This window comes from Euleptes europaea, chromosome 8 (assembly GCF_029931775.1).
Source record: "Euleptes europaea isolate rEulEur1 chromosome 8, rEulEur1.hap1, whole genome shotgun sequence".
NCBI lineage: Eukaryota > Metazoa > Chordata > Lepidosauria > Squamata > Sphaerodactylidae > Euleptes > Euleptes europaea.
In genome coordinates this window covers 23,803,165-23,816,298 of record NC_079319.1, presented here as the reverse complement: position 1 = coordinate 23,816,298, position 13,134 = coordinate 23,803,165, and the positions used below count along the sequence as shown (strand labels likewise).

General features: G+C 41.6%; 1 protein-coding gene across 1 annotated transcript in view; it reads right to left on the bottom strand.

The window, feature by feature from the left end:
* AZIN1 (antizyme inhibitor 1) overlaps positions 1–13,134 on the bottom strand; it is a 41,095-nt gene that overhangs the window by 12,611 nt on the left and 15,350 nt on the right. The window contains exons 3-8 of the mRNA XM_056854107.1: positions 10,344–10,541; positions 8,820–8,993; positions 7,887–8,059; positions 4,905–5,036; positions 3,142–3,223; positions 2,732–2,806 (exon numbers count right to left, since the gene is read on the bottom strand). Of these exons, the coding sequence (XP_056710085.1) occupies positions 2,732–2,806; positions 3,142–3,223; positions 4,905–5,036; positions 7,887–8,059; positions 8,820–8,993; positions 10,344–10,445 (738 nt within the window). The 5' untranslated portion in view covers positions 10,446–10,541. The remainder of the gene's footprint in view (positions 1–2,731; positions 2,807–3,141; positions 3,224–4,904; positions 5,037–7,886; positions 8,060–8,819; positions 8,994–10,343; positions 10,542–13,134) is intronic.

Sequence of the window (13,134 nt, the reverse complement as noted above, 5' to 3'; positions counted from 1 at the left end):
TTGATAAGGTAAATTTTGGAGCATGCAGAAGGTGCAGAGGGGCTGCTTAAACACCCCAACAGTCACCTGCAAGACTGGAAGTTTTAGAGATGCCACAACTTTAGTGGGTGGTAGAAAGTGCTGTCAAGTCACAACTGATTTTTGGCAACCCTGTAGGATTGTCAAGTCAAGAGATGTTCGGAGGTGGTTTGCCACTGCCTGCCTCCGTATGGGCTGAAAGAGTTCTGAGAGAACTGTGACTGGCCCAAGATCACCCAGCAGGCTTTATGTGGAGGAGTGGGGAATCAAACCTGGTTCTCCAGATTAGTCCTCTGCTCTTAACCACTATACCACGCTGGCTACTCACAACTTTAGCAAGACCTTGAAAATAACATTTTATTCTGAACAAGATTTAAGATCTCAACATGGGGCTCTTGGGACTGATCTGGTCAAAGGAGCCACTCAAAAGCTTAAATAATGTCAAATAATAAAAGTGATGATGTTTTTATTAAGGTACGATTTAAAGGCTCTTTCTTCTGTACTAGTAGCCCAATTAAGAAGACTCTCTCCTTTGTGTGTTCTGAATGTGTCCAGAAAAGGTAAATAGCCCCAAGCATGTGAATGATAACATGGAAACGCTTGGTTTTCCCTATTTGGAGGCCCATACAAATAGCAACTCCTTAATGGATACAATCAGACTGATGGACACATGCACTCCATATTGCAACACATACCTTTCAAAACACTGTTCTTGATTTTGACATTTTTAAAATTACCTACAGCTGGAAACGCCTGAGAGTTAAACAGAGTAACCATTCATAATCCTCCTATGTGTGTTTTAAACAAAATTAAGCACTCAGGTAATCAGGTGCAGAAATCAGACAAACCCAATTAAATCTTAGTTTAATAATTTAAAATATGAATTGCATTTGACAATTACTCAGATGTTTAGATGCATGACATTGTATTAAGGGCTGTTGATAATACATGGATACAACTACAGAAGGGTGGCAGACTCTGTACAGAACCCCCAGTGTTACTCACGTAGGGGCTTGAGACTGCATTAGTAAGGCATTAACAGAGGAATAAATACTGGAATGAATAAGGAATACTGAATGGTTAAAGCATTATTTTTACTGATGTATCAGTACAAAGTATATATTAAGTAAAATGCTGTGTTTGTTTAGGCCTCCAGTACCTTGGGTGTATGTTGCTCCTTTTCACTCCTTTTGTTATCCAACATAATACAATGCTCTTTTAATGAAACCCTCCAATTTTGTTTTAAGGAATTATAAGAGGGGGAAAGAAGATGGGGTTTGGAAACACAATCCAGTAACTCTTAATTGTGAGACAGAAGGGGAAAGGGTTTCACTTCCCCTTTAGTGTCACTTCTGACCCTAATGCATAGGAAGATTTACTTGTAAATGGCTCTTGAAGTAACTAGAGCACAAGCCTCAAAGCACATGTCCAAACTTATCACTCAATCTCCAAATCAGGGTGTTATGGAGTAAGGTGCCACCAATATGCATGCAGCAGCAGCTCTATTTCTTCTTAGCAACTGAGATGGGTGCAGCTGTGGAAGTCCTGAACCTGCGCCTGCAGAAGGTAATGAGATGGATGAGGGCCAATAAACTGAAACTCAGTCCACATAAGACTGAGGTACCATGTTAGTCCATGACAAAGCTACTCAGGGACTGAGGAGGCATCTTGTTCTGGAGGGAGTTGCATTCTTCCTACAGCTGGAGACTCAGATTTTCTTCATGGCACGTAGAACATTTTATGAAGCTCCAGCGGATACTGGTGCTACAGCCATTCCTTGAAAAGCACGATCTGGCCACAGTGATCCATACTACATCGCTATAATGCACTCTACAAGGATTACCTTTGAAAACTGTCCAAAAACGTTATCTGGTTCAAAACGTGGCAGGCAGCCAGGCTATTGCCGAGGATTAGACAGACAGATCGTACCAGTCTCAGGCTGAAAGCTCTGCACTGACTGTCTTTTTCTAGACTTTCCTTTAGGGTTCTAAATAGTTTGGGGCCAAGGTACTTGAAGGACTTCTTCCTGTACTCTATCCATCCCACCACTTGAGATCTTCCTCACAGGCTCAGCTCTGTGTTCCCACCATTAGACATGAAACAGGGCCTTTTCTGTGCTGGCTCCTGGCCTATGTAATCCCTACCCCCTTGAAGCCTATCTTGTGCCTGTCCTACTATCTTCTAGGCACAGAGAGAAAACATTTCTTTTTACCCAGGCTTTTAACTAGGAATTTGACATTTTGAATTGTTTTCACAATCTGCTTCTAGCTGAAGGACAGCCATGATCTTCTTTTCAGTGACAGATGTTTTATACTCTGGGATTTTATTGGCTGGTTTTTAATGATTCGATTTGATGTTATGGTTTTAACTTGTTTTACTTTGTGAGCTGCCTCAAGCAGGTCTCTGAAGAAGCAGTATATAAATGTTTTAATTGAATACTGACATCCAATACATTGGAATTTAACCCACTTTGTGGCCCTGCAAGCTACACTCAAGTATGATAGTGTAAATTCAAGTTTTCCCAGCTGAATTAAAATTTAGTACGGCATCAATTCCAATTTACTGAAAGGCTCTGTGGCACCATTCATTTGTAGTACTGCAGGCAACATCTTCAACTTTTATATCTACAGTACATACAAGTCTTACATACTTACTGAACATGACATGCCAAGCATACCAATTCAACAGGAAAATTCAGGAAAGGCATTCATACCTCTTCCAGATCACGTTCACTATCTGTGAAGCCCCCACCAATGTTCAACATATTCATGGTAAAGCCAAATTCTTCCTAAAATAGAAGTGCAAAAATTTTAGAATGTGTCTGATGTCTGAGTTGGTTTTTTCATTCAGAGAAGTATGCACTTAAACAATGATCTGGTAAAAAGTAATCTGAAGGAAAATTAAGCATTAAATTAAAACTGAATCATAAAATGAAAGTCAGCACATAAAGTAAAAGTGGATACTTTTTGGTGTAAGGGTGAATTTGCACAGGGATGCAGATTAGTATACAGTAATCTGATTGACAAAGATCAAAAGGGCTGAGTTCAATTTTAAAAATATGTCTTTGCATCGTAACAATTAATATGAGCACTGAAGTGTATGCATGTGCAATAATTTACTTACAGCCATATCAAATACACAGCGAGCATCAGAAATAGCATGTTTGTATACTTGAGGTTCCTTGCAGGAGTTTGAAACATGAAATCTGAAAAACAAATGAACAGTTTTAGTGCTACCAAGATCATTACTCTAGTTACATTAATAGGAAACTTGGAGAATACTGAGAGACTTGAGCTAATATTGCTGTTCCAAACAGATGTGTTTGAGGAACACATATAGTGTATGTTAATGTCACAAAACATTTGTTTTCTTTTTTCTTCTCAACTATGCATATATAGCTAGAAGTTATGCGAGTTACTAGTTAACAAAAAAAAGCTGTGGCAAGCATGTTAACAGCTGAAAAATAAAGCAGACAGACATTCAGATGATACTTCAAAGAACTTCACCTGCCCTGAGCCCAGCTTTGTCTGAGATAGAGGGCAGGATATATTTTTTTTAAGTAAACAAATGAACTTGTGATTTTACCCCAAAGATCCTGCATGTGCCAGAAACCCATGTAGATCCCTACATTCAAAAGCCCACAAATTCAAAACAGGAGAGGAAGGTTGGGAATATATTTTTGCCAACTGAAGGAGATCTGGACGGAGCTCCTGTTCTCCCTCTGTTACAGGTCTGTGGCTAGAGGCACAAGCCAAAAGGCTCTTGGCCCTCTTAACCTAAGCTTTGTTGCCAGAGGCCCTGCAGGAGCAAAACAACTGAAACCAGCAGCTGCCCAGGACGATGAAATATCATATTGCAGATTTTTTTAAAAACGTATTTCTGCAATAGGCTTTGAGTCTCTAGATAGGGAGGGAGAAAAGTAGGGCATAAATGCCTAAATGCCTCCTTTTCTGGAGGAACAGGACAGATAAAAAGTTAATAGAAGTGGAATTTCGTAGAAAAGATGCATCATAACTGAAAGGAAAATCAGCTGAATGCTCCAGTCCTTGTTGGATATAGTTTTTGCCAAGAAACTGCCAGTTAAAAGGCACTTGTCCAGGCAAGAGGTCACAGTCCTTTGCCTCTATTCCTACTTTCAAGATGACAGCACCTAAACTACAAGAAGTTAAGACAACTCTAAATTATTGCAGGGGGAGGGAACTAAATGGGTGGCATTAGGGGAAACTATACATAAATGTTTTTAAGTATTAAGGAACTGGTTTTAATTTATATTGATATGTATTCGTTTTCAAGATTGTATACACACATGTGGAATATATTGTTGTTTGCCACCCTGAGCCTACTTTGTTGGGAAAGGGTGGAATATAAATAAAATAAAAGTAATAAAATAAATAAGTTCATGATTTGGTTTTCATTTGGGAAAAATTATTCTAACAGCTGAACTTAATTCCAATTAGATAATAACTTAAAAGGGTCCGTTTTACCAGGCAATGAAAAACAAGAACTGTTAGAATTTTTAAAAGTCTTCAGTATTTTATGTCATCTATGGAACAAACATTTTATAAGAATTATCAAATAGGGGAGGTAGTTGTTGGTGTGGTGGAAACTGCTGTCAAGTAACAGCTGATTTATGGCAACCCCATAATCTCTGCCTGACACTTGAACAATTATGAGACAAAGCATTTAACACCATTTCACAAACATGCATGAAATGTGACTAGAATAGCATTTGTGAAGAACTATTTTGATAGTCTATTACACTAGCATTTTTCTAGCATGAACATTACTGATAGTAAATGTAATCTCAAGTCCGCCGACTTCCTATTTCATATTCATCAGATGAGCATGACAGAGGGAAGGCAAAGGAGGTGACTAAGGCTACTCACTTAACACCAACTATTTGGACATCCAGCTCCTTAGCACATTCCATGAGATGCCGACAGTTCTTCAGGGTGGTGCCAAACTTCATGTTCATCTCTTCACCTCCATTGTCTTCTGTGGCAATATGGAGTAAGAGCCTAAGAGAAGGGGAAGATGATTGGGGCACAGTTGGTTTACACCAGCATCAGCACATGTGAAGCCTGAAGACTGTCAGAAGCATGTTGATTATGTTGCCAACACTCCAGCTCCATCGGTGGCCGAGTCAAGTGAACCTAATAAAAACAATCCTGTACAGAGAGAAAACTAGCAATTAGGGCCTAAAACATGGAGTTAGGGGAAAAAAAGGATAAGAGGTTTGGAAATGCAGCAGCTAAAGACTCTGTGGTAGCAGAAAGTCTGTTGAATGCTGTAATAAAAATACATTACCTAAGATGAAGTCATGGTCATAAGTTCCTTGAGCGACATTCAACTTTTAAAAAAACCTTGTTGTTCAAATATGACTTAAAATGTGGCTGATTGGCCACAAAATGTTTAATATTTTCTTCTTACATGCAACTATTTTTTCACCTTTTTTTCATCCTGACAATTAGTTTCACTGTGATGAGACTTTGTGGGTCACATTTCTTCCTTTAGTAACTAGAACTGCTTGGTGGATACTTTGCTTAGAAGATAGAAAGTCTTCCTCCTTTACCAGAAGGTAACAATATTTAACAGGAATGGGTGAGCAAAAGCATGACAAGTCTTTGGCCTCTAGGATAACAGGTCATTTATTTCAACCTTGTGCCTCTATTAATTGCCATTACTTGCCTTCATGAATAATGCTCCTTCACTCAAACATCTAAACGCCTGCACAACATTTAGGGCAAGCGTACTTTGGTGAGCAGGTACGCTCATAAAATTAGCGGATTGCCACAGGCTATGAATGTCCGAGTCTCATTCACATAGCTAACAAGAATGACTTCCCCACAGTCAGTGTAAAGATTTCTGGAATGGGGGGGGGAGTTAGGGGGGAAGAGAATGGAGAAATTCTACCTTTTCCAAAGCTGCTGCCTACATTGCCAACTGCATTCTGCTAAGGATAGGCTGCAGTCATGCTGAAACACACAAACTTATCTATAATTTCCTTTTGCAAATGCTCCTAAAGTTTTGGATTACAGTAAATACTACTAGTGTGAGAAAAAGATAAGGAAACAGCTGCAGTTTCTTGGCCATCCACAGGGGAAACGAGTACCATTCTTTCACAATAATACATGGGGGTTTAACGCATGGCCAATTTTTCTCGCCTTTGTGCCTTAAAAGTAGCGAATTCCCGTGGTCTAAACGCATGACCGTCCAAGTGCTGCGCATCGGACCCACCTTAGGCGCGAATTAAGCACACAAAAAACGGGTTAAGCAATCCCTGTTTTCTAGCGATCTTTTCGGTGCTAAACCGCCACTTTTTTTTATTTCGCTACATTACCGGAACGCCGGCGTGCGTGTAATCACACAACTAGCCCACTACTAACCTCCTTGCGTTCAAGCTCCCAGCCCCGACAAACAGCTGAGCTGCGGGTGAGCAAGGGCGGGGCAGGTTTGAGCCGCGCTGCTGGCTAGGAAGGGAAGTGACGTGGCGGGGAAGGAGAGCTCCTTTTATGGACTTCCGGGGGGAGGGCAGAGGGTGGAAGGGACGGAGCTTCTCTGGCCTGAAGAGTATAAAACGCCAGAGGAGAGCTGTAGCCAGGTAGGAAGTAGGCTGTGAACCAGGCTGGCTAAGCATAGAGCCACCCGGGTAGCCTCTGAGGGAGAGGAAAGCTCAGACTCTCCCTCAGACTGGTCTGAGGCTAAAGAGGCGCCTCAAGCCCCGACCCTCTCCAGGCCAGACAGACCCCCCCCCCCGACCAGCCCTGTGTGTGTGGGGGTACTTCACACCGTCACAATTGTATACCGGAACGCTGGTGTCCCAAGAAAAAGAAGGGGGAGAATCGGCCTTTGATTGGATAAACCCCTCAGCCAATCCTTGGGCAATGACACGGCGGTCACTCCCCTACTATCCCACATTATATGGGTGGCTCAAATGCACGGGAAGCCTCCAGCAGCTACTTGCTTTGGACTTATAGTGGGATGGACTAGTGTCATGCGTTTGACTATCCAGTCTCGGATTAAAATATTGTGAGATAAGGGAGGAGCGAACCAAGAACATTCTGCCCATGTGTTAATCCCCATGGTTACAGCAACATTTCTACAGAGAAGTTGAATGTGGAAAAGGAGATGCCCAACTGAAGCACTAGTATTTACTTCTTAGAGGAACAGCTGCTCTCAAAACATAGTAAGCAAGCCAGGGTCAAAATATACCCTTCGCATTGCACTAGTTCAAAGGAGCACGCACTTACCTATAACCAGATGGATTCCAGGAAATCCATAACCACACTTTTATTCCTCTTCCCACGCTGAATCTACCCCAATAATCTAGAAGGAAGTTTCACATGCCCTGCTGATGCACAGCACTACTAGACTGGCATGCAGTATATTGGCAGGTGTTCCAGACATCTACTGGGTTTTGTTCCCCCTGAAACAGTCTGGACCAGTTTAAGAGACTTGTTAGGCAATTCTCAGAGATAGTGAGCTGAACAAGTATGTCATACATCCCATCGTGCCAAAATCCCAGGCATTATTTATTAAGGTATTAACACTGTCTTGCTCACATGACCTTGGCAGAAACAGCTTCTCAGTCAAAGAAGTTTTAAGAGTTTTTGATAAAACAATACTGATGAAAGTTAACAGAGCCTTCAGATGTAACAGACTACAGCTTTGAAGCCAGAGCACACCAGAAAGGTCTGGGGGTTCCACATTAAAGAACAACATGTTAAACATCTAATTGAGAATACTTTGTACAAAAGTACTTCAGAAAATTATCCTTTCACAGATTGCAGTCCATTATAATCATGTACTGTAACCAAAATTAAATTTCCAGAGAAGTAAGGGAAACAAATATATTCATTTTTACTTACTTTGCATTTGGATGATTCCTAGCAATTTTCTTTAGTTCCAAATCACTGTCACATGACAAAAGGTTTACTCCAATTTTGGCTGCATATTTTATCTGAGAAGCTTGCTTGCAAGGATTAGTGAATATGATATTTTTAGCAGAAATGCCCAAATCTTGAATCAATGCCATTTCCGTCTGGAATAGAAAAAAGCAAACTATTAAAAAAAAAAAGTTAAAGCTGTAAAATAAACTTACAGATTGTGCTAATACAGTGAGAAATAGTAGTATTTTCCAAATATAGCCTGTGATAATAAAAATACATACAGCATTTGTTACCAAAAACAATTTAAGACCGTTTAATTTTGTACGCCTTTTTCTTTAAAAAAAACAACCCATATACAGAACTTCTAAAATGCCAACATCTCCACCTTGAATAAAAAAAACAGCCCAATTAAACACAAAGACAGGGGCTTCCACTGCTCAATGAAAGATGCCCAAGCTTTTTTTGGGGGGTGGGAGTTCTACAGTGCTGGAATAACCACTGAAAACAGCTTTTACATAAATTTAATGTACAAACACAGAACACAAGTTGTACTGGCAAGAGGGTATTCTTAATCAATCTTGGAGATCACAGTGAAATAAGTCTTTATGTACGGTAGTCTTCTAGTATAAGAGCTTCAAAGCCAGATACAAGCTTCTTAAATAGTGTCAGAAGGACAAGAGTAAGCCAGTTAAAACGCTGGTCTGTTAGATATAACATGTGGCACACAACACCACACATCAGGAATTAACTCACTCTGAGTAATTCGCCTGGAGTCCCAGTGAGAAAAGCAGACTATAAATAACGTAAATAAATAAAGATGCCTCTCTATGGAAATGTTATTATCAATACACATTCTATAAAGATATTATTTACAGGAGAAGTTCAGGTGATGAGCAGAAACAAAATACTCACTTTACTCGAACATGCAAACCCAGTTCCAAGAGCTGCCAGAATCTCAAGTACACCAGGAGTAGAGTTACATTTTACATTGTAAAATGGTTTTATTCGTGCCATAACATTCTGCCAATGGATGTGCTGCTTGGTCAACTTCCCCAGATCACCAACAAAAAAAGCATTTTTGCTAGTCTACAAAACAAAAATTATATATATATAAATTGTGTATTTATTTCATTTGTAGCCTGCCCTCATTCCCAGCCAAGCCAGGCTCAGAGCGGGTAACAGCATTTAAAACCATACAACATTGACTAAAACTACAATATCAGAACATAATATAGAACAGAAATAAAATAACAAGATGGCATTCTCATACTAGGCAGATAACAACCACTATAGACCTCAGCCAGGCAGAGTAACCTGCACAGTCAGAGAGTGGGGGGAGGATGGGGAGGCCAGCAACTATGTAAAACTTGTGACTGCCCTCAGTTATAGGCCTTGCGGAATAGTTCCGTTTTACAGGCCCTGTGGAACTCATTAAGGTCCCACAGGGCTCTGATGTTACTATAAAGACTATTCCACCAGGCCAGGGTCAAAAAAGCCCTTGCCGAGGACAGCCGCACACTCCTCAGTCCGGGGCCCAACAGTAGATTATTGTTCACAGTGTAAAGCTGTCTGGGAGACATACCAGGAGAGGTGGTCCCATAGGTACGAAGGTCCCAGACCGTGTAAGGCTTTAAAGGTCAAAACCAGCACCTTGAACCTGATCCAATGCTCCAGATGTAGCTAGTGCAGCTGTTTCAGCACTGGTGTTATATGTTCTCGCAGTGAAGCCCCTGTGAGGAGCCTCGCCATGGCATTTTGCACCAGCTGGAGTTTCCAGAACAGTCTCAAGGGTAGCCCTACATAGAGCGAGTTACAGTAACCCAGCCTAGAGGTGACTGTCACATGGATCACTGTGGCTAGGGCAGGGCGGGAGAGGTAAGGGATCAGCTGCCTGGCTCAACAGAGATGGGAAAAGGCCACCTTGACCACAGCTGTGACCTGAGCCTCCATTGATAGGGAGGCATCAAGGATCACACCCAGACTCTTGACGGCAGATGTAGGTGTTAACTGGATGCCATCAAGAACTGGGAGCCAGCACCCCACTCCAGAGCTGCTCCGGCCAAGCCAAAGGACCTCCATCTTCAATGGATTCAGTTTCAACTGGCTTTCCCTCAACCATCCAGTCACAGCAGCCAAGCACCTGGCCAGTGTGTCCACGGCGGAGTCCGGATGGCTGTCCATCAACAGATAAAGCTGGGTGTTATCAGAATATGTATACATATATATATTTTTTTAAGCTACAAGAGGAACGGTGAGTAGTTGATAATTACAGGGGACATATTTTGCACTTTGACCCCTGGTCTCCCTGATACTGGCCTCCATTTCCATAACTATACAGTGATAACTTTAACCCCGTTCTGAAAATATTTGTATATCTATACAATTTTTAAATATTAAATGAACTGTGAAAGTAGATACTGAAAACGGAATACTTACAAGAGTATGTTCATAAATGCAGTTGTCGATGACATCTCCAAGGTTCACTCCTTCATCCAATAAGCCAATGGAGTAGTTTGCATCCTCAAGAAATCCTTTCATCTCAGCCGTATTCCGCAAAGCCGACAGTCATAAACCAAGAAACACAAGGGACGGGCTGCAAAGCCTTAGAGCCGGGTCCTTAAATTATGCAACAAACTGTTTGACAGAAGAGATAATGAAAACCTCAGTTGCTACAAACAGTGCAGCAGAGAGTTGGCCAAGATTTTTTTCTCTGTCACCCATGCATAGAAGCCTACCAACAGTACAAATAAACTATCAGTGTTATTTTGCAAGCAGAAGTGGTGAAACGGGCTTAAGAACATAAGAAGAGCTCTGCTGGACCAGTGGTCCATGGAGTCCACCATTCTGTCTCACACAGTGGCCAGCCAGGGCTTGAAACACAGAGCCATCTTCTGGGACTATACCATGTTGGATCTCAGAGAGACAACTACTGAATGCAGCAAGTTATCACAGCAGGGACACAGTTTATTACTTAACATTCCCATTATACACTGGCTTTTCTCATGCTGACAGTTTTTTGTTATGAGAGAATATTCAAAATGTGTGCTGCGATCCAGTCCCAGAGAGACTCTTGTGTAACTGTGATCAACATACACAGCAGGAGAAGAGTTGGTTTTTATATGCCGAATTTCTCTACCACTTAAGGGAGACTCAAACCGGTTTACAATCACCTTCCCCTCCCCACAACAGACACCCTGTGAGGTAGGTGGGACTGAGAGAGCTGTGACTAGTCCAAGGTCACCCAGCTGGCTTCATGTGTGTAGGAGCGGAGAAACCTACCTGGTTCACCAGATTAGCCTCCGCCACTCATGTGGAGGAGTGGGAAATCAAACCTGATTCTCCAAATCAGAGTCCACCGCTCCGAACTACAGCTCTTAACCACTACACCATGCTGGCTCTCTCAGCAGTCTTTAAAGTCCAGCAAAAGAGGCTTTGCTACTGACAAACCAAAATTTAAGAATAGACCCTACTATAGAATTGTTCTAATTTCTTCCAGGTCTTGCTTTGCACTGATTATTTTGGATACAAGATTTGTGATCACAATCTTATGTGACTGTAGTGTTTGAACTAGTAGTCTTTGGTATAAAGCTACGACAGTGCCATCCTAAGCAGAGTTGCACCTTTCTAAGTCCATTGAAGTAAACGCACTTAGAAGGGTGTAACTCTGCTCAGGATAGCACTGTAAGGCGCCTTCCTATCTTGCTCAATGAAAAGTTGCTTCCCCCACATGGCATGCTGGCCCAGTGTCATCTTGGAAGATTTCCTCCAGAATGGACAATTTTTCAGACCCATTAGCTTAAGAGTAGACATTTCCATGTCAACAACATTTTTATCTTTCAAATACTTCCTATAATACTGGGTACTCATTTTACCAACATCGGAAGGATGGAAGACTGAGTAAACCTTGAGCCAGCTACTTGAAACCGACTTCCATCGGGATCGAACTCAGGTCAGGAGCAGAGCTTTGACTGCAATACTGCAGCTTACCACTCTGCGCCATGCAGCTCACTATTACTGAAGTTAATTGATTTCTTTGTGTAAAAATATATCTAGCTTAAAACTCTAGAGTCCACTGACCAGAAGAAAGGTAGGGGGACCCCAATCAAAATGTTATGAAACTCTGTTCCTTCTGTGGTTAAATTTCATACGCATTTATGGTTACACTGCTTTTTTAAACTTCTTCCACTGGAAACTGCCTTGGTTGTTTTTACTGAAAGGTGAGAAATTCTTAAAATAAAAATAAAAGGAAGAGCTATCTGAGCCCGTCCTCCAAAAGGGAGGAAAGCACGTGAGCACCACCCTCCTGTAACTGCTCGACTCAGAGGGATGACTGCAGCAGCAAGGAGGAATCAGGGACAACAGGGAGCCCAGAGGAGAACCACTGAAGTAATTGGTTTCATAGCCAGCAGCTGAAGCTGGAAACAGGAGCCAGAAACAGATTTAATGGGAATTTAAACGCACACCCAGACAAGCCAATTTTAATTAATGCTATTTCACACACTCTCATTATGTTTAATTGACTTTTTCCTCAATAAATCATTTTATAGCAGAACATTAGCACACTACTTAGCTCTCTCTCTCTCTCTCTCTCACACACACACACACACACACACAACCTGGGCGTTGTTAAGGATCTTCCGAGCTTAGGCACGTCCAAGGTGCAAGCACATTTGCTAGTGAAGGGCTGTATGAAGTGGCGTAAGGCTCAATTTACAGGGGATGACTAATCTAAAATATTTGTGCTCACTACGTTGGAGACCAGATCTTGCTATGAAAGAAAAGCCCGAACGCCTAGGCACTCTTCAAACATCATGAAGAAAGGTTGTGCCGCCCATTATGAATAAACTTTCTGGCTGACTGCCATTCTAAAGGCAATGCGTCACACAGACGAAGTTGAGTAGATTCTCAAACTTGTCTCAGCCATCAAAGTTTTGCTTTGAAGTCGGCTTTGTTCAGATAAGAGACCATCTCTGACAACATGGAGACAGCAAACAAAGTGATCCTGTGAGCAGCTGCACAAGCAGTGGTATTTATCGCCTTCCCCTCTACTTGTCAGCCAAAACTTAGCTCTCAAGACAGCGAACAGTATTTAAAATCCGTTACAAGTTCCAGTTACTCCAGCACAACAGGCTGACTTATAACAAGAAAGCCTAGGCCAAATCAAGGACAAAAGATTGTGAGGGGAAAGTGTCACACAGGAGCAGAAGCTAATCTCCCTTCTTAAGTA